This window comes from Strigops habroptila, chromosome 4 (genome assembly GCF_004027225.2).
Source record: "Strigops habroptila isolate Jane chromosome 4, bStrHab1.2.pri, whole genome shotgun sequence".
Lineage (NCBI taxonomy): Eukaryota > Metazoa > Chordata > Aves > Psittaciformes > Psittacidae > Strigops > Strigops habroptila.
The window spans coordinates 20,636,606-20,662,406 of record NC_046358.1 but is presented as its reverse complement, the minus strand read 5'-3'; the positions used below and the strand labels follow the sequence as shown (position 1 = coordinate 20,662,406).

Genomic DNA, 25,801 nt, shown 5'->3' with positions numbered 1-25,801 from the left:
ACAGAGAGGATGGATTACACTGAAGTTATTTTTGTCTTGTTCAAGTGGATGGGCAGAGTCAACTAAATATAGAATTTATCAAAGCAGGTGAAGAAGGAAGATGACATGAGCCACATGTTTCAAGGAGCAAGCAATAAGCGAAGTACACTCCTATCTCCTGGCTCAAAAGTTTCCCCAAAACACACTTCAATTTGCATGAGCGAGATTTGACTGAACAAATATTCAACTCACCACAGCCTTCCCTTTGGACATGTGACAATGTAAATGTTAAGTAGATAGGTTTCCTGTCTCTTACCTGCTTATACTATATATAAACAAGCACTATGAAGTCCACATTAGAACGGAAAGAGATTTGCGCTTTTCTGTGGTGTCTTTGGACAGAAATTCTTCTGAAGAAAGTATGTTTGCATGTACAGCTGGGTAATAAAGCACCACTTGAAATCAAACATTAAGGAATGTTATGTTGTCAGTAGTAACACAAAGGATGTGGTTTCTATGAAATTTAACCATTTATGTCAAGGACAATTGCTTGCTTCTGGTCAGACTGCAGTCCACGGCTTGCTCAGAGTAGTAGTTTGAATTTCGTAAGTAAAAATCCATTCATACATATTTTTAACTCCTTCCAGTGTCTGAGTGAGCTGTGAAATGCACTGGGTGGCTGCTGCCAGAAGCACATACTCCATTCAGTCACTGTGAGCAGCCCACGCTGGCAAACACACAAGCAGCAAGTCTCACCCAGGCTCTTGGGCTCTCAGAGCCTGCAGCCAAGGATGCAAACAATAGTATTTAGCAAGGACATTAAGTGCTTTGCTGGTATGCACACAGTAGTGAGCAAGGAAACATTCAGAGAAAAGACGCAGCACCAGTCAAGCCATGACTTCAGTGGAAGCCACGCTCACATAAGCACTGTAACCTACCACTGGGCTTGAAGAACAGAAAGCTTTTATGCAGAACATTTCCCTTCTTCCATCTGTGCTCCCAGTTACCAAAGTTTCCAAAAGCCCCACAGCCTGAGCTGCATTTGTCCTCACAACATCCCTGTGAAGTAGGGAAGTGCTGTTATCACCATTTTACAGATAGGGAACTGGGGCACAGAGAGATAAAAAATAACCTTATCCGAGGTGATCACATAGGAGGAAGTTTGTGGCAGAGCAAGGGAGGACTGGCTTCAATTCTCAGTTCCAGGATGGTACTCTAATACACCAGCCACTTCTTCAGCTCCTAGATGCTCTGCCTTCAATTTGATGCCCTGGGCAATAAGAAATGGGGAATGCCTACGCCTTTTATTAAAAGCATTTCCAGCCCAGCCAAAATGGAAGCGAGTATCAGATTCAAGCATTGTTTGCATTCAGAAGTCCAAATCTGAACAAAGAAAACAATTTCCAAAATAGTCAGCACTATCCTGGTATTGTCGGAAAAGGAAGGAAGACATATCAAGTTTTTGAAGTACAAAAATAAAAATTAAAAAAAAAAAAAAAAAAATCCATGTCAGGTCATAAGTACAATTTTAAAATAATTAGTGAAAGTTTTAATAGGAAGCTGGTATTGGACATGCATCCTTCAAGAACCTCCCCGTTCTACAGATTTTAGGTTATAAAGCAATAAGAAATAAAAAAAATCCCAACCTTTGGAACTGCTGTAGCAGGGGGGGTGTACTAGATGATCTCCAGGGGTCACTTCCAACCCCAACCATTCTGTGACTCTGTGAACTATACCTATCCCATTTCAAACACAGGTCTGATGTAGTTTCTTCTGGAGACCTTGGCTCCAGACTTCACACAACAATCTTGTCTCAGATAAAACAAATTCCAGAGGCTGGAGGCTGCTCAAGGTTTCCCACTTCTGGCTGAGCCAAACTTCAACCCTGCCCTCAAAGGCTCTCTTTTCTAAGTGAAATAGCACATTAGGTCCAAAATTTACTCTCTCCTTTGGGACTCCAGTTGCAGCCATCCAGAGCACCAGTTGTGAAATAAGCTCCTACAACTTAAGGGCATTCATAAAGCAGCATTTAATGTCAACTGTTTGAGGTGACTATTACCCTGCAACAAACAGCAGAGATCCATTACCCTACAGATCATCTGGTTTATTGAGTCTGACTCCAAAAGGTGACTGCTCAATGGCCAAAGGATGACAGCCCGCTATTAAACCATCACGAACAGGCCTTGATGGAGGACACAGTCACTATACTGATTGGGACAAAGGAAGAAATTTGCAAGTTGGTGCTAGCAGAGGGCATCAGCTCAGCCCACACTCAGCTTCCAGGTCACCTCAGCTGTTTGTAGGCTATGCTGTCCATCACTGATGATAGCTGGACCTTATGGCCTAGGCCTCTACTTTTATAAGCTGATGCTGTAAACATCAGCCACCAGCAACACAATGTGAACCTAAAGCCCACCTCCTCTGCCATGATCAGAGTCTCAGGGAACTGCAGCCAACGAGCTACTGCTGCAGGTGACCATCAAAGCACCTAATTTAACTTCCATTATTAGTGATGTAACTGAAGCCTTGCTTAAGAGAGGACAGGAAAGAACAGAGCTAGCCCCACCATGCATCCTGTTACCCCGATTTCTTCCCCTTCTTTTACACCAAGACTACAAAAGAGTGAAAGGCTGGGACGAGGTTAGAAACATTTCTACTTTCTGACAGTGAGCTTCACAGCAACAACATCCAACCAACCAACGAACCAAAAGAAAGCAAAACTCCCATCAGCATCACAGCTATACAGCAGTCCCAGTAAACCAGACATTCTAGTAATTAAAGCAAAAAAGCAACTTTTGGCTCCAAAGCACAGACCCGGAACACTAACAACAAGTAGTAAATTAGCAAGATATATTATTCTATGTCTTGAACCTTTCCCTTGAAAAATACAAAATTCTGTATTTGAACAGATCAGCGAACACTGAAAAGTGAAAAGGCCTGTTGGCAACACAAGAACTGGTATTCATTTTCTGTTTGACAGCCATCACAAGCAATATCAAAACTAAAACCGAACACCTACAATAACACGCCTACAAATGGGGTGGTTATTCTCCTTCAGAATCAGGCTGGGCTTTACATGAGACTCCCAATATCAAACTGGTCAAGAATCACAGAATACTTTATGCTGAAAGGAGCCATTAGAGACGATGTGGTCTAATCGTTTGCTCAAAGGAGGGCCATTCAAAACTCTACAAAACAAACCCTGACACTAACAGTACATGTAGGTAATTCAGGAGAACTATAAAAATCCAACGGCAAAAAATAGAATGAATGCAACTTTATCAAACTGCAACTTTCAAATCAAATTTGAGGAACAAAACCTCAAGTCTGCTTGGCCATGTGCCCTCATTTTAATCTCCTTGCCTCCAGTAACTGGTTTGAGGATTCTGAGAGTCAGCAGAAAGATGAATATCAATAAACATTCCGTGTGTGTACTATGCATAAAAAGGAAAAATGAATTCTGTGTTCCTCCATGTTTTATTTCACCACATGAAAGATGAGAGAAAAAGCATAGGATTGTACATGGTCAAAAAGCTATGCACGGCCTCTGAAGCGTGAACATGTATCTACAACCACACATCCTGTTGTGTGTCATTCCACTTCTAAAATGGTGCCTGAAAAGAGAAAAGTCTCCAGAAACATGAGGTTTTGCCATAAGTACACTCAGTCTAGTTGGAGGAGTAAGCAAACCTCTCCAAGACACCAAGAGCTGCTGTGAAATAGCCCATTCCTAGTAGCCTGGAGCAGCTGCTGAGAAGAAAGCTTTCCTCCGGCCATTGGGAGGAGAATTCCTGAAAATGGAAAGAAAACTTCATATATCCCAATTTTTGCACATTCCTGCCAGTAACCTGTCAGAGGATTAACACACACACACACACACACACACACACACACACAAAAACCCATCACGAAAAAAAAAAAACCCACCCAAAAAAAACCACAACACAAAAAACCCCACCAAAAAACAACCCTTAAAAAAGTGAAAAACTTATCACAGTAAATCTGACCTTTTTTCTTTCTTTCCCTTATTAGATACAGCTTTCTATAATATAATGATTTGTATTACTGCAGTACACTGCAGCTTCAGATACACATCTGGAGCTGAGCCACCTGCTGTACAAATAAAACAGTGAGACGGTCCCTGTTCTGCAGAGTTTACTGTCACAGGAAAGGGATAACAGAAAGCCAGACAGACAGACACACAAAAAAAGGGGGACCAATACTGGGCACCGCAGTGAACAGCGGTCTCTGTACACATGCACTACAAGTTCATCAAGGCCTTTCATAAGCAACACAAGGAGCGAGAGCTTTTAAAGAGGATAATAAAGCAGTACTGCAGCTGTTTACAGGGACCGTTTCCCAAGTGTGAAAGGGTAGCACAAGAGAAAGCACAGAAGTGCCTGCTTGCCCCCACGTTGTAGTCGCGGTATAGAAACATGCTAGGCTAACTGGAGGCAGAAGTTAACATCTTAATAGCAAATTAGAGATGGTAAAAATAGGTATGAAAAGCAAAAGCAGCTGGTTTTGCAGCTCAATGCAACTAGAGAAACAACAAAGCAGCAGCAAAGAAGGAGCTCTGCCCTGTTCAGAGCAGCACTCTGAATGGGACATGGTTACATGCCAAGCATACAAAGATGCAAAATGATGCAAACCTTAGAAAAGTATATTCCCCCTCCTCCATGCTTTGCTTTTGTTTTCCATTTTCATGAATAACAATATACTCCAGCAACTACAGCAACTTTGAAAACATCAACTTCTTTGAAGATCAAAAAATACAGTCTCTGCAGATGATCTGGTTATAGTTGTTGTAGAGCCAAGACAAGTCACTATTCAGACAGAAATCTGGCCACCTCCTGCTCCAAGCAGAGAAGGAGGTATACATGTAAAATCATGCTTTTCTCCAAAATTGCAACTGATATTACCCAGGAAACACAGACTGGAGTGGGGGAAAAAAAACTGCATTAACTCCAAATGGTGCAGTTATGTTGAACTGAACTGTACAAGGCTGGCTAGTAGTCTTCACTCAGCTGCCACAGGTTTACTCACCTTGAAATCATTTTATATTATGCTCAAAGAATGGTCTGCTACAGCCACTTTAGACCTATGGCTTCCTTTCAAGTCAGAGGGTAAATATCAGTAATGCTGGGACATCTCAAAACATCAGGCATTTAAAAAAAATGTTATAGCAGTTATTATGGAAGGATGAAACACCTACAATACAAAAGATTCCTACTGCAGCAAGAACAGCACATTCTAACCCAATAAAAGCAATCACCAAGTGACTAGAGCTCACTCAGGATCAGATCAGTCTATGCCAATGACAAAGCGTAAGTTTTAAGCAACTGCTCTTAATGCAGCTGAGCCACCATGGCTGAAGAGAAGAAGCTGCTCCATTGCATCTGTCTTCAACGGGACTTTCCACTTTGTTCAAAATTTGAGGCCAGATTTGGCTGCTCTATTGTTGTAACCCCAGTGTGTGAAGGGGGAAAATTAACCCTCTTTGGTTGTAAAGGCAACAGTCCAGAGGAAAAATTCCTCATTTTACCTGAACATGCGAAATCTGGCAAGAGCTGATGGTCAGGGAACACACAAAATCCTTTAAAAATACACAACATCATTTATTACACTGGGACAGCACTTTGTGTTGCACAATCCAAGCTTTTGTTTCAAGCAAGAAAATGTTTTCTAAATATTTTGTCACCATGACAGTCTAGCCTTGGACTCAAATTCTGGCCTTGGTTACTCCAGAAAACCCCCATGAAGTCAAATGTGTTGTACAGCTTGTTGCCACGTCCCGGCCTGCTGGGAAGGCTCACCTGGCAGTGCAGCCACCAGCATCCTCTAGGCCCTCTGTGCTCTGCAGGGCTCTCTCATCCCAAGCTAATTTGCCTACCCACAAACTAAAACATTCAACATGAGATATGTGTGAAGAAACAACATCATACGTAAGAGGAAGACAATTCTGCAGCTAAGAAATACTAAACATCTCTCCAACAGATTCAGCTTTATCTGAGGAATACAGGCAAACCAAAACCCACTCCCATGATAGCAGAATGAAATATTTTAAACACAGATAGAAAAAGAGACACAGAAAAACATCCCAGCGTTGAGGGCCCTGTTCCAAGTAAAAACATTTCTTTCAGGGACATCAATTTGGCAAACTAAATCTGAGCAGATACAGCCTAAATCCCCAGCACACCCCCAATAAGAGCAGCAGAGCATTTCTGTATGAGTCAGGAAGTCCAAGAAAAACTTCTGCAGCACAAGATCAACAGGGTGTTCATATACAACCAGCAGCGTCATGTGAACGGGCGGTTTAGTTTGAGAAATGAATGTTTGCATTGTCATTTAGAAAAAACCAAAAAACAAAAAACACTCCAGCAAACAAACCAAAAAACACCCTCTATTGCACACTTACAAGTTTCTAACATTAAAAACATAGCAGGGGAAGGAAGCACTTCAGCAGCCAAAATTTACAAATTCTTACCATAACTTTGGCGCAGTAAACTTCTCCAGTGTCACAAAGGCCTATTCTTCAGGGGACTTAGCTGCCTTTTTTTCAGCACTAATCCACATGTGAAGGCTATTAAAGTACACACAAAATGCCAACAGAAGCATAAACATGCACGCTTTTTCTGTGTGTGTGTGTTTTTTCAAAGTTTTATCTGTCTGTCTTTACACAGAAAGATAGCTAGGAACAGCCTGGAGGCTGAGGTATTTCTTCTTTCTCTCTTTATTAGTGAAGCTCAGTAAGCTTTTCCCTTTCCCCCCAAAATAGCAATGCTATTTTATTTTAATTCATTCAAATCAGTGACAGAGATTCATCCTCATGATTTGCATTCAGCAGCCATGTTTCAAGAATTTAACAAAGAAAGAAGATTTTAATATGGGGGGTGTAGGGAAGGGGAATGTTTGTTTGACTAGAAAAGAAAGTCCTACCAGTAACCTTTTAATCGTTTGAGAGGCACCTTACTAGAACCTCAGAGAAAATATTCTAAGTTACACTTGGCATTTCTGCACTACAAAACCAAATCCAAGCTCCGAAAGTCAGCACTTTTTCCTTTTATTATCCAAAGCTATATAAAAGCCCTAACATAGATTTGAAAGAAATACAACAGAAAATCCTGCCTGATCTAAATACATAGAGCTAAATTTATCTTTCAGTTTTCGAAACACCGCTTAGAGATTGGGCATTTAGAGTTCTATTCACTGGCTAGAAAAAAGCCAAATGGTACATTTTAAAAACTGACTTTGAAATATTGTTATGAGAACAGGGACAAGCTATGTAAACCCTAAAATTCTGTGGGTCTTTGTATTCATGATTATTGTCGCAAACTAAAAGGCTCATATTCCCTACTAAGCAAACATTTACAATTAAATCCATTCTGCACAAGGCATTTGCATTTTGAGATAGAACAGTCAGTTGTTCAGCTGCTGTGATTTAGATGGATTGGTTCATTATTGCTGCAGTTCGTTTTCAGCTACACTGTATAACAAAGGGGTGCCAATGTAGTCTTGAATGGCTTTAAAGCTAAGTATGCTGGTATTCTTCCATGATGATGTAATTTAACTATCTCCCCATTTCTCAGATCAAGATATCTTGACTTTACAGGCTAAACTTCAGCAAAAACGACAGAAACAAGCTGTCACAAGTGTTCAATAGGCAGTATCTCTGCAAGTCAGCTGAAGGCTGTTGCTGGCAAGTTTGCAGTGATTTTCTGCATATGAAAAAGTAATTTGCTCTAATTCTTATTTAGAATAAATACTTTTCCTATAATCCAATTAACATGGCAACGTCGACTTCCACACTAGGAGATGCAGCACTTATATACCTTCTAAAGTTTGTGCCTTTGCCAGAAAAGTAGACCTAGAACTACAATGATCTCTGATGCAAAGAAAATCCCAAGTTGAAAAAGTCAAATACTATCCTAGTCCTTCACTGCCTGAAACACATCACCAAAGGCAGTATTAAAGCAGCAAAACCATTTTTCTATTACAAACCATGTAAAAAGGCAAGATTTCTTTTTTTAAATAATTACTGAAGAAAAAGCCATGATTAGTGGCTTTTAACCTCCCAATCTAAAGAATGGTCTTCTCAAGACACTGCCAGAGCAGCACAAAGAACACTTACATCAGAATGACTCGATTACTGAATTTATAGTGGCAAAGGATTCATACCCTACGTCAAGAAATCAATTTCCACCTATAAAACTACTTCCAAGCCCCACAACCAGCATTATCACCATAGATTATCACAACTGGATTCTAGTCTGCTCCATGCATAAACTTACAGTGGAATAATAAACATATAATATAGCTAAACCTACATAACTACACATTTAAGTCAAGTCTTGAATTAAGAAATAAATGCCACCTTTTCTCTTGGTGTTCCCAAATTTCATTTCTACTTAAAGAAGACAGGAGAGAAAGGAGACTCCATGATGAAAAGTTAAAAAGTCAGACAACAAAACTCAAAAAAATCTGCATTACAGAGAAAACACTTTCATTTAGTTAACCAACTGCTATTTATAGAAGGTTTTTTACAGACCACAGACAAGGTCAGGGATATGTATGACACACAAAAAAACACCAGTCCAGGCAATCCATGCCTAGAAGCCCTGAAAAGCAACCAGCAAATAAATGGTGGTATTTGTACTTTGCAGCTACGAAGAGGCCTGACAGTGGGTTTTGAACTGCTTAACAGGTGTGTTTAAGGGTGTAACTTGTTACTGACACTCCAACTGTGAACCACCAACTTAGGCATAATGGCAAGAATATACAAAATAGTGCGTACCTTTGTATTTCAGGGCATAAACCCTATTTAAGCACAAGTATTTCCCACACCAGCATAACTACATCATTCTGAAGAAGGTGGCATTACATTGGCACCTGTAACATGGCATGTACAAAGTCTCTATGGAAACACATGGCAAAAAAATTAAGTATTTTTTCTCTTAAATCTTGAGATTTAGTTTAACTGGAGTTTGCTGGATAAAGCAGCAGTTCAATTATAGTTTCATTTGTATGTTTCTTTTAGCCATTAGACCCATCAAGCCTCTTGCAGAAAATGCAAGTTATTCTTTCCTGTCACTTGCTTTCTGAAGTGTAATCAGGACACACTCCTTGATCCGCAGATCCTTTGACACAATTGCAGACATAGCAGGGTATCTTGCTAAGGCTAAGACTTCAGACAATTTTTTTAAATCCTCTAATTTTTGAGATTTTTCATTAGAAGTAATTAAATGGCCCTTTTTCTTCTCCTTAGTCTAAACCGTGAAGAAGGCATGCAAGGTGATGTTTTCCAGTTTTTCTCTATGTCATCAGGACTAGCAAGCTCCTCTGCTTCACAAAGAAAAAGGGACAAAACTTTCAAAATCTCGTGACTTCTACAGGTGGAAACTGATTTATAAAGCCACCACAAACATAAAGGCTGCACTTAAAATCTGAGAATTAGCAGTGATTGCTGTAAGCAGCCCTGACCTCCATCAGCACCTGAAGTCCACTCAAGTAACACCAGTGTCAACCTCTTGAGTACAACTCTCATATCAGCATAGTAACACTTGTCTTGAAGACCTTTCCTAGGAATACAGGCTGACAGAGCTGGGGCTGTTCAGCCTGGAGAAGGGAAGGCTCCAGGGAGACTTTATTGTGGCCTTTGCAAATATAACAGGGGCTTATAACAAAGACTGAGAGGCCTTTTAACAGAGCCTATAGTGACAAAACAACAGGTAACGGTTTTAAACTGTAAGAGAATGGATTTACATTACGCATATATAAAGAAGAAATTCTTTACTATGAGGGTGGTGAAACAGTGGAAGAGGTAGCCCGGAGAAGTTGTGGATGCCTCATCCCTAGAAGGATTCAAGGCTAGGTTGGACGGGGATTTGAGCAACCTGGTCTAGCGAAAGATGTCCCTGCTCAGGGCAAGGGGGTTGACTAGACTATTTTTAAAGATCCCTTCCAACTCAAACTATTCTAAGACTAGAGCTTTCTCCCAAAACAGGTTATCTCCTACAAAGGCTGTGGTCCACAACCATCAGAAAACCCACTTCTCTGACACATATGTTCTGTGGTCTTCATTAAGAGCATATTAATAAAGGATAAGCAGAAGAGACTGATTTGACAGCCCTGTAAATTATTCAGGTGCTGCACTCAGTCTCAATATTGGCATGAAATACCACTGTAGTCATGCACGGAACCACTGATTCCACAGTGTATTTCTACACGCAGTTCACCAATGACCTGGGCTTTGGACTGCACTTCAAAACACATTCTCCCAGCTCACCCAGGAGACTCAGTAAAACAGTAACTGACTTGCCCGTCGTCTGTGATGATTGTTTACCTCGACTGTCCTCAAATATGACCATGCACTTTCAAATAAATTGACAAATTTCACAATACTGTTTGATCAGCTATCTTTTTCACATTTTTGGCTCAACTTGAAGAGGTGAGAGGATAATCCCAGAGTTCCACAACATGTGTTCTAACTGCACCCAGTGTTGGTCTTCATTATTTCCCCCTTTCAGTTGCAGTAAATATTTCTCACAGCAGCACACTACTTCACACCTAATATGGTGCTATTCTTTCTCCATTCTTTTTCTTCCTCTTTCCTCACAGTTTCCTGGTTTTTGTTCCCCCTATAAGAGGCACATTGTACCTACAACATAATACATCTGAAAATAATAATCCCTCCTCTGTCTTCCCCCCATGAGAGATGGCTTTTTAAATAAGATTTGACTCAATTTTTTTTTCTTAGCAGATCAGTTACTTCAATATGTAAAAGAGGGAAAAACACAAGGCTAACAGTTGTTTTTTTACAATACTGTGTCTTTCAAAACACATTCAAACTAAGCATTCAATGTTAAGCAAATCCCTCTTTCCAATACATAATAAGATTTGTTCCTGAATGCGACTGAGACCAATCACCACTGTAATTTTTAAGAGAATTATTAGTAACATAAACAGAAAAAGTGAATAAAAGGAGATACACTACATGTCACCATGTACTGCTCTAAGAGCATCAAAGTCCTCACCGGTTTTTTCAGATGATAAAGTCTAGGGCTAGGAGTGCTAACACAGAGCAAGTTCAGGCAGGTGAAGCTGCAGGCACAGGCAAGGGGTGCAGCTGATGGTGCTTAAGCAGGGGGAGCAGAAGCAGGGAATGCTGGAAGGGAAGGAAGCTGCTGGCATCCACACAGGGGCTGCAGGGGAAGACATTTTCAAGTGAGGACAAGGCGCCAGATTTAAAATGCATGGCACAACACCCTGCCTAAAACCACTGCTGCAAGAGCAGTGAGCCAGCTTTACTCTCTTGCTCTCTCTTTACCTCAAACCAGCATACTCATTTAGTCCTTCTTTCTTCCTAAATCCAAACCTGGTGACTTTTCAGTATGCCTACTGAGAAACAACAGAAAACCCACATGTGGACAACTTTTTGCAGAGGCCTACCTTTTCTTTCTCGAAAATGAAGGAACTATGAAAAAGAGGATGAAAGCCAATGCAGGCAGTTTTTGCATGATCCACTGCATCACGCATTCAAAGGCTCACTTTAACAGAGCTTGCAACGTCCTAAATCCCTCATTCTCAAATCTCTTTTAACGACAAGTAACAGTAATTTATGACTCTACCCCACTTTAAGAGATAAAATTGAGACCTTGTTTGTTTCCCTTCTGATGTACAATAAAACAGAATATGAAAGTAAACTTCCAGGACTGACATAAATAATGTGGGCATCAACATCTGAGCTCTTCCTCTTTGCCATTCAAAGCGAGAGTGTGCGTGGTGTCACTCCATTTAAGTTCCAGACAGTCAGTTTACAAACACAGAGAAAAACATCTAACACAGTCTGACTTCTCTAAAGAACTGAAAGTATTTTGCAAAAAAGGTGGGGAAAATATTGGAACAAAGATTTTTAGAGAGCCATTTTTACTGAAAAAAATAAGAAAAAAGAAAAAAAAGAGAATATTTGGACTTCACCCTTCAAAAACTGTGAAGCTGTGGCTTAAGGAATGGGTTTTCCTACACAAAGAAATGTTCTGGAATAAAGACTTTTCTAAAAGGACACTGGAAAGGAACAAAGATGGTCAAAGACTTAAGTAGTCTGCTCAGTGGAAGGAAGATGAGCAATCTCTAGGCTACGCTAGCTCTTTCAAAGATGCAGTACAGTATAGTTACACTGTAGCAGGTAATTCTCAGCATCTGACTTCTCTGTCATCCAAAGCCGACTTTTTACAGTACACTGGATCCAGCCTGCTTCCTATGATCTCTCCACACATAATTGCATCAGATGAGATTTACCCTCCAAAAGTCAAGCTGACTAGCCATTATCAGCTCATATTTCTCCAGATGTTTTGTGATCTCATCCTTTCTTAATGTCTCTAGCATCTTGCCTACCACCAAGGTCAGATTTATTGGTCGACTATTTCCTGGTTCCTCCCCAATCTCCTTTTCCCAGAACAGGGCAAGCAAAATGAAAGCAACCAAGAGCTAGCATTGCAAAACTATTGCCCCTTGTGTTGAAAAAGAGACACAAGAAAAACCACAAACTGACACAGCTTATCTTTTGTTTCCAATAAGAGTAGCAACAGATTTCCCTATATACCCAACGCTTCAGCTCTGGAAGTAGCAACAGCGTCTTTCCCCCTGTTACAAACTTTCCCACTCCATTCTTCGTTCAGCCCGTCTTGCTTCTTACCCTGTCTTCTTCCGCCCAGTTTTACCTCTAGAACAGCCATGCCCCCTATAGCTGGCATCTTCAGAGTGTCTTGGGAACCTCTGTATCAACTCCCCTGCAATACCATGAAATCCAGACTAAACTGAACCTTGAAGGTTCTGGCTACACAGGTCGTCAAGAAAGTGCACTACTACATCCCAGGGACAGACAGAAGCCAAAGAAAAAATAAAAAGCACCCCAAAATAAAACACATGCACAAAAAGAGGTAGGGAACATGGTGAGAATGGAAAAGAGAGAAGAAAGAGAGGTGAAGAAACACAGCAGCACAAGACACCCACTGGCTTAAAAGAGTTTACTACTGGTCATACCTCATAAGATCCCGTTTTGATTCATACTAACAGAATACTGAAAGCATGAACCTCAAAATAACTGAGCTGAAGTTCACTGTGCTATTCTGCTAGAGTGAGTTAAAAGAGCAACAATCAGCATTTAATTCCTGGCTTCTATTTTACATATGGATCCTGCATTAATTTTATGCAATGAAGCTATAGGAAAACAAATCACAATGGACTAGTGGTTATTTATTAGGATGTCTGTATCACTCCATTTCAATACAGAAATAATTCTTCAACAACAACAAAAGTAGTATTTCATTAACTGGAGTATCTTTTGTCTAATTTCTCATTTAACGACCTCTACTAATTTCAATCAGCTTGGAAGCCCAACTCCCAACCAGTCAAATAGTGACCTGAAGTACACAAATTGACACTGGTTTGCAGGGTTAAAATTACTGTGCAGTGTTTATACACCATTTAAAAACAAAAGCAAAAAGTAACTCCACATTTGCTGCTAAATATTAATGGATGAATACACGGGTCTCTCCTGCTGCTTTATAATTGCTTCAGAGTTCTCAGAGTAAGAAATTGAGATTTCTATTTCCTTTTTTAAATGTCAGTGTACATTTCCCACCCCCCCGCTTCCCTGCCTCCAAAAGACTCCTTTTTGCATATGAGTTGATGCCCTAATAAGAAAACCGGACATACTAGGGAAGACAGAGATGACAGAGTATCAAAACGCACAATCCCTCTCTTTGTTAGCCTTGCAGAAAGACTGGGAAAAAAAAAAAGAAAAAACAGGATGAAGGCTGAAGACAATAGAAGGACCTTTATAAACAGGGACGAGAGAAGAAAGATGCAAGAAATCCACTGAGATCTTTAAAATCGATCAGTAAAGCAAATAAAATACACTCAGGCAGACCTCTTTTATCCAAAAAGTTCCACCACACACAACCAAATCTAAGGATACTCATGACAGAAAACCTACAATCTCAGTACTCAACAAGCAGCAATTTGGGCAGATCATCTTCTCCTTCTCCCTTCATATTCAATCACAATTATAGCACCTCTGCATCGACCCCATTTCCCCCATCCTTTCCCACTAAACAAACCTTCAATGTAACACAACCAGGGACTACACGCAGTACACCAAGTCTGAGTCTCTTCACATTTTCTACATGTGTGTTGACCTCTTCAGCCATGCAGTTATGCAAAGAGTGGATAGTATTGTAACTACTGTTTCTGTCTTCACACAAGAGTCTATCGCCTCACTGTGATTAGAGTAACAGCACCAAGTACTGCCAATGGGGAAAAAAGGGAAAAAAAGAAGTTCATTCATTAATTCTTCTATTTCTGCCTGATTGAGGTTAGACATGTCACGGAGATGACTCTGGCCCCTGCACAAACATCTGCGCTACTGGAAGTCGAGCTTCCTTTAAGTGACTGACTTACAGAACTGCCAAGAGCTCTCGTCCAGGCAGCAATGTTTAATTTCATTTCTCCATTCGTATTTTTAATCTTGGAAACAAAAACAGAAATGTAAAGCATGCTGACAGAAGAAAACAACCCCACAATTCTAGAAAGCCCTGCTAGTTCCCTGCCAGGCCAAAACACCTGCTCCTGCTAATGACGGCTTTATGCTTATATACACCTGCCATCAGAAGGGCTCCAGAGCACTTTGCAGCCTGATTTATACATACACAAATCATTAAAACCACCAAAATTAAGCCACTGCTGGGGTGAGATGTAGCAACTGTTTAACTGCACACAGCCATTCTGTTCAACTGCTCATGACGTGAACTGAGAGACACCATATCCAACCAAAGCTATGGGGGAACGTTAGCTACAGAGAAGATCGTTGCCCAATCTGGATTTTGGCCAGTTGCTACTTATATTTGCATGTGGAAAGCCCTAGGATCTTTAAAGAACACATGAGTACAACCTTCAGTTTTATAAATGATCCAAAAGACAAGCAATATACATTTCCTATGTCTAAAATCCTCCTTCAGCAGTCCCTCCCTGCAGTAATTACTCTTTATGCCTTAACTTCAGCAGCTCAGTATCAGACACCAGTTTTGGAAACATCCTGTGGTTGAAGCACTTGATCTTGCAGAGCTGGCAAACTGATAGGGTCTGGCAAGAAATGAAGGTGATCAAAAAAAAAACACCAAAAAAACCAAACCCCAAAAAATTCTTTACAAAACACACACACGAGTGGATCAGTTTCCCCCCACATCCACCCCCAGCCAAAAAAACCTGAATTTGTCAACTGATCCCAAAACAGCTACAAAAACCAAGAGAGTAACGGAGATCACACACTGGCAAGAAGAGGAGAGACAGCACTGCTTTCTAAAACACTCTTTGCATGTACAATGCCAAATTACTAGTTGCATAGTCAATGAAGTGGAATGAAACAGGTATCACCGCACATACTGGGAAAGCAAAAAGGCACTGGGAAGCAGGTTAAAAAGATTGGGAAACCCAGCATCCAAAAACCAACAAGATACATTTAACAGCTTGGGCGCTTGGGCACAAATTTGCCATTTCATACACGCAGAATATACAGAGTATCATTTTGAAATGAAATGTGTTCAGCAGATAACCTCATCATAATATTATCAGCAAACGATCACAAGTAATAATCTATTTCTCTGAGGTTATTTAAAAAATAAAAACGAAAAATCAGATCAGGAAACCAGGGCATCTTTTACTAAGACCTCCTCCAGAGGTCTTCTTACTTGAAAGTAGCTTTATCGTAATCTTAGAAAGAAAGAAAATTCAATTCTCAAGTGGAAATACAGACAAGTTTGAAATACAACACGACTGTTCTAAAGTTTCAGACACGTTTGCCCCTGAATCATCCTAACAATACAATTCCATTTTCATACTTTTAAAAAGAGATGTTTCTTCCCCAAATTTTTGTACAGTGCTCCTCAAAATAACAAAATAATTATTTTTAAAGTTACAGGTAAGTGCAGAAAGAATTGTAACAACAGGCAGTTAAAAAAAACCTCAACCTAAAACATCACTTAAAACTAAAAACATCTTTCAAACGTATCTCTCATTTGAAGAGTTTCTAGATTCATTAATGGGAATAGGAAGCATAATTCTGTGTTTCTTTCTCCTGTTTTACCCAAACACAGCATAATTCTCAAATACGTTATCAGAACAAGGTAGACTGGGTACAACAGAATTATCAAATGAGTTATTTAAATAATGAATGAAAAGGCATTTCTAACTGAAATAAACCAGAACAACAACAACAAAACAAACAAAAAAACCACATACACACAAAAAAATCCCAAACACTCCACAGAAACAACTTTACCAAAACATTTTTACATCAAGCATCAGATGATTTGACAGTTTGCTAAACTAAGCTGTGTATCCAGCTGTTAGAAATGTTTTCACCTTTTTAAAACACAGATTGTCAACTTTTCTAAATTCTTAGAAATTTATTATTGTTGCAGAGGAACCATCAGCCTTTACCAAAGTGATGATAATGTATTTCCATTTTCTTCCAAAAAATGATACACCTTTGCACCTTCAGGCAAGTTGCTGCAAACCCTCTAGAAAAATCCTGAGTCTGCAAAACCATGCAAGCTTCCCTACTGCTGGAACACACAGATTCTGTTCTTGATCCAAAAATATGACGATATTATGGAAAGTACCTAACACTGCTCTCTCTTTCCAAGTAACAATCACAGAATACAAAGAAACAGGTAAGTCAAGTAGCTTATAGAAGCAATGCTGTAGTACTCGGAAACAAGCACCACTCTACCCCCAGAAATAGAACAAACCCACCGTTTGGGGAATAAAACATTTAAGAATGCAAAAAGCATAATGGTACCTTGTGACTATGTTACTTCAGTTTTGCCACCCAGCCAAGAATAAAGACTTTTTATAAAAATCAAGTGTCATCAGTGGTACAACGGAAATGCACAGCGTGCACCACCTCATGGCTATTCTTCCCATCTAGGACACTGGTACCAAGAACAGTTCAAATACAAACAAAATAGCGCATTCTGTAGCAAGTGTCTGCAAGAGCACAGCATTGCTTGCAAAATACAGGCATATTTTTCACTGTTCAAATGAAGATTCACCTCAAGACTATTCTACGTTCTAACACGGAAAGAAAAGCTACAGACCTACATATAGACCAAAATAATTTGCTGCAGTTTAACCTTTAACACTCTAAGTAGCATCTCCTTCAGCTGCTAACTTTATCACCATTTTCAAAGCAGTTGACGCAGTTTTCGGTGAACACGCAAACATGTAAACACCCAAAGAAAACCCCTTATTATGTGCATTTTCTCAAATCTGAGACCAAGTCACGCACTCTCCTTATATGCCATTTACCATTAGGGTGAAAAGGAAAACAACACACTATTTCAAGATATGCTGCTAAAAGACAGATGACCACGTGAGAGAAAGTCAATCTACTGTCCTGAAGGGAAGAGACACTTACCTCGTTTGTGAAGCCACCCTTCCTTCACTATTGCTACTTCATTCATAATGGCAGGAATGTCTCTTGAAAAACCAGTTTATGCCAAAAGTTCACTCTGTTGAAATTCCTGAACTCCTGCAGAAGGCTCCACAAAAGGGACGGAGGTTTCTTTTCTGTTTTTCTCCTCCTCAGCTATTTCTAAAAAGGATCAAAAGAAGAGTTTGCCATCATTTTTAAGCATGTCACATATGTACAGTAAGGGATACAACAGGGAGTAGCTTTCCTTGCTGGGTTGTTGGTTTGGGAAGGTGTGGCGGAGTCATATTATTATTATTACAAATCCTAAACAAGGGCTGTAGCTCTTCTCAAAGATTTTTGTATTTTGTATCTTGGCAGGTGGAGGTGCCACAATACATGCTTGCTGAAGTCCTGCTTCTTCACTGAGCAGGTTGATCGTGGGCAGACTTACATCATCACCAGACACTGTCTGGACCAGAGGTGGACGCAAGACCTTGCTCAGTAGACATCCACCTCTCTAACAGTACCTCACTCTCCACAACAATAAAAATTCTGAGATTTCAGAAAGTCCAGTCTTAAGTATTTCCTGGTAAAACAACTTCCAGAACCTCTTCTAGAAGGTTTCTCTACAGCCTGATGTGTAGCAGTCTATCAACTAGCACACAGTGCATGTTGGGGATAAAACTCTGACAGTAAATATTCCCAAGACACTGCTACAGATTTTCCTACCTTCAGCGTCATCCTATTAATACCCCTCAGATCTCCAAAATTCCCCAAAAAGTGTCTTCTCTACCTTTGATATTTATAACTCCTGCCTCTCCTATTGCTCATCCCTGAATATGCCTGCAGCTTGCTGCTGTCTTCTTGCAATGAAAGACACCTAAATGCAACTTAGGATCTTTAGCCCTCTGCTTTGAGAGAAGCAGTTTCTACCTAAATAGCTCAAAATTGCCGTATCTTATTGAAAACGTGTCTAGCTCATGGCTGACTACCACGGAAACATTATTTGCACTCCTCTCCCTCATTGAAAGTAATCTCTTCCCAAATGCATTAGCTTTTATTATTTTTCTAAATTGAATCTGATTATTTTTCTTCTTGTAGTACAAATCTCCTGTTTGTTTCCCTTTAATGACTTCCATGCTCTCTAAAGTGTCCATACCGCAATCCAATTTGGTATTACTTGGGTGATCAAAAAATGTAATTGGTGACAAGTTCCCAGCAATAACCAAGAAGTTTAATAAAACAGAATCCAGCAGCATTTGTAACCCACCACCAAAGACCCGACTTTTACTGGAGTCTCTCTCCAACCAGAAAGACATCACGTTCCCACCTAACAAATATATATAGACTCTGCATGCATCTGGCATGCAGGCATCGATTATCTCTGAGCTTGCAGGTGATTGCCATCCATCAGATACTAGATTAAAAATCAACTGATTTCCCATAACTCACTAAGACACAACCCTGGATGGAAGAAACAGGTGGTCAAAATGAATCCAACCTAGAAGTGAAACCACAGCAGGGACAGAGGGCTCTGTACCATATATCACCAGTGCTCCGAAACGGGCAGCCTTCAAAGCAAGGAAGTCAAATCTGAACAAGTTCCATCACTGCCAGCAGAAATGGACTCGGAGAAAGGAGGTCACTCCCCTCATACTTTGCCTATAAAATTTCATTTTTTATCAGTATTCCTCAAGATTTTCCATTAACACTTTATTTTCTGGTTTTTTCCCCAGAAACCAGGTGTTCGGGATGTGGGTTTGGGTTTTTTTTTTTATGTTACTAATCTGATGTATCTCACTGGTTATAATTATCAGCTCCAAGAAACAGATAAGATGCTTGCCTGGGGAGGGAAAACGCATGAAAACCGACACTGGAACAAGAGACATGTAAGGATTCCTTAATTTTGTAAATAAATACGAGAACACCATAGGCTGCAGAATAAAGCTCAATAACCCACAGCTACCAGAGTTACTTGGAACAAACTCCTTTAGCTCCACAGCAATTAGGATAGAACCTGATGAACATGCAAGGCTTTCATTCTCCCTTCAAAATCGCATGCACAATAGTCATGTGAGCTAGACTTACTTGTTAATGTCGAAAGGAGACTAGACCTTGTTTGGAGGCTTGGTTTAAGCATCGAGCAATTTGCAAAGCGTTGAACAAAACCCCTAAGATTATCACAGTTTAAGGTCTGGAAATGCAACACCTAAGTGTGAAAGTTAACACTTCTAACCTCGTGCCATAACAAAATGCATCTTGAATTCAGCGATTCAGGTGCATTGAAGAAAAAAAAAAATCAGTATCCCCAATAACCACAAGTAAAAAAGGAAGCTACAAGCCAAACTAGTCTGTAGAAAGGACAATCCTACTATTAAAACCAGAAAAAAGCACAAAGGCAGAAAATTCTGTAATCTGCAGCTAACTTACTCCAGGTGTTTCTGGGTTAACGCTTGCCAAGGTTACCACTTGGCATTCTCCTGCTCTATAGGCTAATCTGTCATCTCATAATCTGAATTTGAATGACAATACAGCCCAAAAAAGCAGATCAACAAAGAAATCCAAAATCAAGAGGAACTACTTTTTCTGCTCTCTGTGGTGTCAAGAAAGTTTGGACTGCCTTTTGCCTAAAACTTCTACCCAAGAAACACTCCCTGCTTGCTACTGCAGCCCTGCTATCAGGGGTATGTCTTTATCTGCCCACCTCCTTCAAGGGAAGACGGGTGGTGAAGGGGGTATTATAAAGGAACCATGCACAGAAGATTGGGTACCACAGCACAAAGAAACAGGAAAACACTAAACATCCCCTAACACTAACCTGCAGCATGGGCTCCACCTCAGTCCTTCAATCAGCTATGCCAGAGCACTTATTTTATAAGGGTGAACTTCAGCTGTTTTTAACTCACACTGTGAAGAACAGGGGATCCCTTCTCATTGTCTAACAAGATGTTCACAGACACAGCTCCAATAGCAGTAAACCCGTTGTATCTGGTATATTTTAAAGCACACATTCAAGCTGTGCCTAATATATGTTTTAGTAAAAGACTCTATTCAAGACAGTGGCAACGAGTAAGAGTAATTTCTCGGAATAGAAGAGCAAGTTAACTCCAGGTCAATGTACTACCGAAGATGCGTAAACCAGAGAAAGTTCCCTTTCCATAAAATCCTTAGAGGGGAAGAAGGGAAAAAAAAAAAAAAAGGAGGAATGATTACAGTCCTCATTTATGGCCATCTAGGAATGGTTCCCAGTGAACAGAGGGCATCTGAGGTAAGCATGACCTGGCTGCTTCAGCCTGTGTCTGCATAGGACTGAATACTGTCAAAAGCTAAGCAACTCTTTCTTTCTCTTAGCCTTCTGTTTGCTTATTTTTCAATATGCATTTCTGTAATACCTTTTTCAATACCAAAGTATCCTCACACAGCTGAAGTGCAGTAAATCACAAATGGCATGACATCAGCATCCTATCACGGTGCCGCTGGTTTTATGCATATATTAATTCCTTAGAGGTTATTAACTTCTTCATAAATAACAGCTCACTTCCCTACACACTGCAGCAGCAAAACCTGCTTTAAGGAGTCAGTCAAACCAACCACCCAACAGAAGGTGGAGCAGAATCATCTTTTCCATATTTGGGAGAGTTGCACTAACGCTCCTTCTCTCGTTCTCTTCCATTTATTATGCTCGCCTTCTTTCGTCTCTACAAAAATCAAGAGATGAATCTGTCCTTGTTGCCCTCTTTCCAAGATGAAATTTATATTCATTTCTACTCACACCCTGAAGCAGAGCAGGAAGAAAAGGATTCTTCCATAATGTTGAAGCTGAAACCTAACCTTACAGGATTCTGGAACCTCTGTGGTAATCACCTCATCTTCGTGAGGGAGAGGAAACAAGAGACTGAAGGAGGATGAGACCCACCAACCTCAGTCCTGCCACTTCCTCACCTGGCATGTTAGACTGTGTCCAGGCTGTACTAGTTATCCCAGATCAGAAAGCAGGTTACAGCAAAACATGTTCCTGGATTAATACTTGGCCCACCACATCATCAGTTACCGATGCCCACTGCCCTGGTGTGGCACAGTCCTGATGCTCCCAGGACACCCTAAGCCCTAATGTGCAACACGTCCTTACACGTTCTTACAACACACAGCAGGAAGACCAGGCAAGAAAGGATCCAGCTGCCCATGTGTGCCTACCTTGGCCTATGACACTGTCATGAGAAACACAGGAACTGAAGAATGGGGGGTGCACCCAGGCCCATTACATGGGATATCATGAGCAACCCAAGCTCTCTTCCCACAGCTGATCCCAGATCCCAGCGTAAACTCACAGCTGACAGCCAACTGCACCTGAACATCTCAGATAAACAACGTTGGGCTCCAGCCAACATTTCAAGTGGAGAGTACAGATAGGTGTCCCCACCAGGCTTCGACCAGTGAAGTACATCTTCCATGCTACAAAGGGTGTTTTGCAGGAGCAGCAGTGGTTCCAACATGTTCAAGGCCCTCTAAGCCCTCGGTAGCTTTGCACCATGACCCAATTACCAAATCTGGGCAGACAGCTTTCAAGAAAGCTTAGGAGGACCAGGCTGTTCCAGCACCTTAGTTTGCTTTACAAAAATGCACTGTGGGCCACAAGTTAGGTGTGGCCACTAGTATTTGCTACTAGATATTTTATGACGAATGACACCATGTCTAAACTGGTATTTCACAGCAGCAAGTGCGGCTTATCACAAGATTCAGAAAGGCTTCTCTGATACTAAGCTATAGAGAAAATGGCAAGTGGAGAACAAAAATCTCTGAAGCGCCAGATCCACTTCTCTGTCAACCTGTAGCCTAATTAGGGTTTTTAAAACTGTAATTTGATTGTGCTCTCATGTCTTTGCTGATCAATAGTCAGGAGGTTAATACTGTTCAGGTGAGGGACCAGAGTTACCAGATGCAGCTGTCCAAGCTGCAACCACAGTTACAGTTTGGGAGGACAAACTAAGCTTCCTATTTCAAAACTGAATGATGGCAGAAAAGAGACTTCTTACATCCTCTCTGTCAAAGACAGAGCCCAGACAAAATCCTCTTTATGTTCCCAAACAAGAACAAGTCCTTTTATAGTTTACACTTACATAATTTAAGAACCATGCGGCTAAGAACATCTGTACCAATTTGAGATGCATTTAATCAAATTCCATTTTAAAGTTTTTATAAGAGAAGTTTTGTTCTGTCCCCAAACAAATCAAGTCAGTCCCAAACCTATTTAATTCTTAATGTAATCACTTACAGGACATTTTATAAGCCAGCTAGTAAATGCTGGAGCTACAAGTTACTTGACACTGGATCAATTCTTAAATTTGATTTACCACTGCTGCACACCAAAGAACAGTTCTATAAACCTTGCACACAATACAAACCCTCCTATTTAAAAAATCAAAGGTACTTTCACAGTGTCTTTAAATCTGTTAACTCAGACAAATGTTGTGGCTGTCATCAGGAAATTAACTACTACATAAAAGTAATTACTAGTCCTGCAGTATGTCAAAGTTATTTACCTGTAAACAAATATTCTTCCGAATTAAGTGTTAGTAACTCCCCTTTATAACTGTATTTTGAAATGTACATCCCTCCTGTGGTATAAATAAAACAAACAAGAGCAAATCAGAGATTTGCTTCTTATATGTTAGAGGTGGTATGAAAACAAAGGAAAAACAGTTAAAATACTCCCCCCAGGGGGACGGGAGGAGGGGCAGGGGGATACTGATAAGGTGCAAGCTGCATTAGCATCAGTAGCGTACTGTCAGTAAAATATGTAAGAAGTCCCAGCACGTTCGTATACTTGATTATAATTATGCGTTTTACAGAGGAACAGAAGCAAAAGTCCTACAACTCTCAAAGAACATTTCGGCAACTGCGGGATTTCACCTGGAGGGGCGGGGGGGCATCTGCACACAGCTCCCTACAGCTCTGCAAAACGCGACTGCAAAAAAAACCAAAATCAAGTCCACAAACGCCCACAGCCAACTACACACGCCAAATGCCCACGGAGATAATCACACCCCCGTCGGCAAACACTTAGTGGTCCGCAAAGCGGAGCTGGGCTGAATAACGCGCCTACAGAAGACAAGGGGAGAAAATGGGGGCGGGTGAAGGGGTAGGAATGGGGGGGGGGGGCACTTGGCTACTGTATTTGCCACAATTTTAGAAATGCCTCCCACCCCCCCGCCACTCCCGTTTTCCCGGGGGATGCTCGGGCAGGTCCCGGGCAGCCCCAGCCCCCGCCGGCACTGGAGGGCCGCGGTTCCGAGGGGGCCGGGGCAGGCCCGAGGGCCGCCGCCAGAGCCCCCCGCCCTCTCATCCACCGCATCCTGGGGAGCCAACAGCTTCCTGCCCGCTCCGGGCCCGCCGGCAGGACGCCGGCCGGGGCCGCCCGCAGCCCGACCCCTCTCACCCCTCCACCAGCCCCGGGGCGCCGCAGCCCGGCCGTACCCGGGTGGAGCGGCAGGGCAGCCCCCCACCCGCCGCCGCGGCCTAGGCGAACCCGCAACCGCCGCCCGGGAAAGGCGGAGGGCGGCCGCCCCCTTCCCTTCCCCGCCCGGTCCCGCACAATGCGGCGGGCACAGCGCGGCCGAGCGGAGCAGGCCCCGGCCCCTCCGCTTCCTTTCCCCAGCCCTTCCCAGCCGGGGGAGCGGGTCACTTACATGGCTGGAGCCTGGGAGGAGGTGATGGGAGGGTGGCAGCGGCAGGGGAAGGGAGCCGGGGAGGGAGGCAGGGGAAGGGGAGGGAAGGGGGGAGCGAGCCAGCGAGCAAGCAGGGGGAAAGGGGAGGCTGGCGAGGCGGGCTCTCCGGCGGGTGCCGAGCGAAGGCCTCACTGGGCTCCCGGCAGCCGCCGCCTCCTCACCATCCCCGGGCGGCGGGCGGCGGGGCGGCTCCTCCTCCCCCTCTCGCAGGCGCTCGGCCCATGGGGCTCACACGCCCGCTCCGGCTGCCGGCTTGCCTTCCCCGCCGCTCCGCCTCGTCCCCGTCGCCGCCCTGCCTCCGGCCGGGAGGGGGAGGCCGCCCTCGCCTCGCTCAGCAGCCCCGCCGCCGCCTCCCCCCGCGCCACCGGGCCGAGCTCCCGCAGCCGGCCTCGTCCCACACGCGTCTCCGCGGCGCTCGCTCACATCCTCCGGGGAGCGGCTGCCGGGTCCTACCGCCGCCACGCCGCTTCCCGCCGTGCCGAGGGGCCGTCCCGCTCCGTGCCGCTCCCCGGGGAGGGGGGTATCCGCCGCCGGGGCCTCGTCGACCGGCCCCGCCTCGCCGCCGTCGGAGCTCCCCTCAGCGCGACGGGGCAGCGCCCGGCGGCTGGGCCCTCCCGCCGCCCCCCTCCGCCCACCCACCAGGCCGGCCCCAGGCCCTGAGGGCGGCGTTTCCGGGTCCCCCGCGCGGCCTGGCCCCGGGCGGCCCGGCGGCGGGGTCACCCCCCGGGGCCTGGCGCGGCCCTTGACCCGGCCGTTTGGGACGCCGTGCCCCGCGCAGTGAGGCGGCCTCTCCTAACCCGGCCTTACGGTAACCGCCGGCGTGAGGAGCCTGGTGCCCGGAGCGTGGACAATTTACCCCAAAAAGCAGGGGCCCGACCTCTCCGCAGGGGAGAGGCCAGGGCAGGCCCTGGCCTTTCAGCCCCTGGGAAGGACCAGGCCCCTTGGGCCCATGGGGGTGCTTGGGCTGCCACCAGCAAGCTTCCCCGAAAGCGCGGGTGCCAGTCCCCTTACCCTGTGCTCAGAGCTTTCCCTTGCACCCGCGAAATACCAATTGTTTAAATAATTTGGCATCACGGTACCTTGGAGGGTATTTCAATATCCCTTTCCACAGCAGGCGGGCTGTGAGGTGTGGAAAGGTTAAGCAATTCCCCAGGGACTCTTGGTGGCAGAGGGGCCCGGGTGGTGAGTCTGGGTGCTGCTTTTCCCACTGCCTTGCAGTGGTTGAGGCCATCCTGCTCTTGCAACAGGAATGTGTCAAAACATCACATTATTTGAACTGTTGCTTACGGCATGGCAATATTTTATACTTAAAATCTTAAAATCTTATATTTAAGGAGCTGTTCTGCTCTGAAAAACGATGTTGCCAGATACATTATTTCTCCGCAGTTCCAGTATCAAAATTTGCCGTCTTTGGTCATTAAGGGATTTTGTTTATTTCTAATTGACAGTGCCATAAACGCTAACTGGGCTGTAAGAATTAATTGGATTTCTTCAGAAACATACAATCACTGATGATTGCATTTCTGCAATCAGAAGCTAGCTGGAATTTAGAAAACAGCACATCTTCCCGCAGCTTTGCACTGTTAACAGCACAAAGGTACATAAAATGCATTTACAGCAGTAA

General features: G+C 42.9%; 1 protein-coding gene across 3 annotated transcripts in view; it reads right to left on the bottom strand.

Moving 5' to 3' along the window:
- AKT1 (AKT serine/threonine kinase 1) overlaps window positions 1-24,817 on the bottom strand; it is a 73,486-nt gene extending 48,669 nt beyond the window's left edge. Inside the window, exons 1-2 of one of the 3 annotated variants that reach the window (XM_030482989.1) lie at window positions 24,601-24,817; window positions 17,456-17,632 (exon numbers count right to left, since the gene is read on the bottom strand). In XM_030482989.1, the coding sequence (XP_030338849.1) occupies window positions 17,456-17,501 (46 nt within the window). In that variant the 5' untranslated portion in view covers window positions 17,502-17,632; window positions 24,601-24,817. Of the gene's footprint in view, window positions 1-17,455; window positions 17,633-22,992; window positions 23,011-24,138; window positions 24,555-24,600 lie in introns of those variants that run through there. The other 2 variants (XM_030482988.1, XM_030482990.1) reach the window with 2 other exon arrangements.
- Window positions 24,818-25,801: the final 984 nt, after the last annotated feature.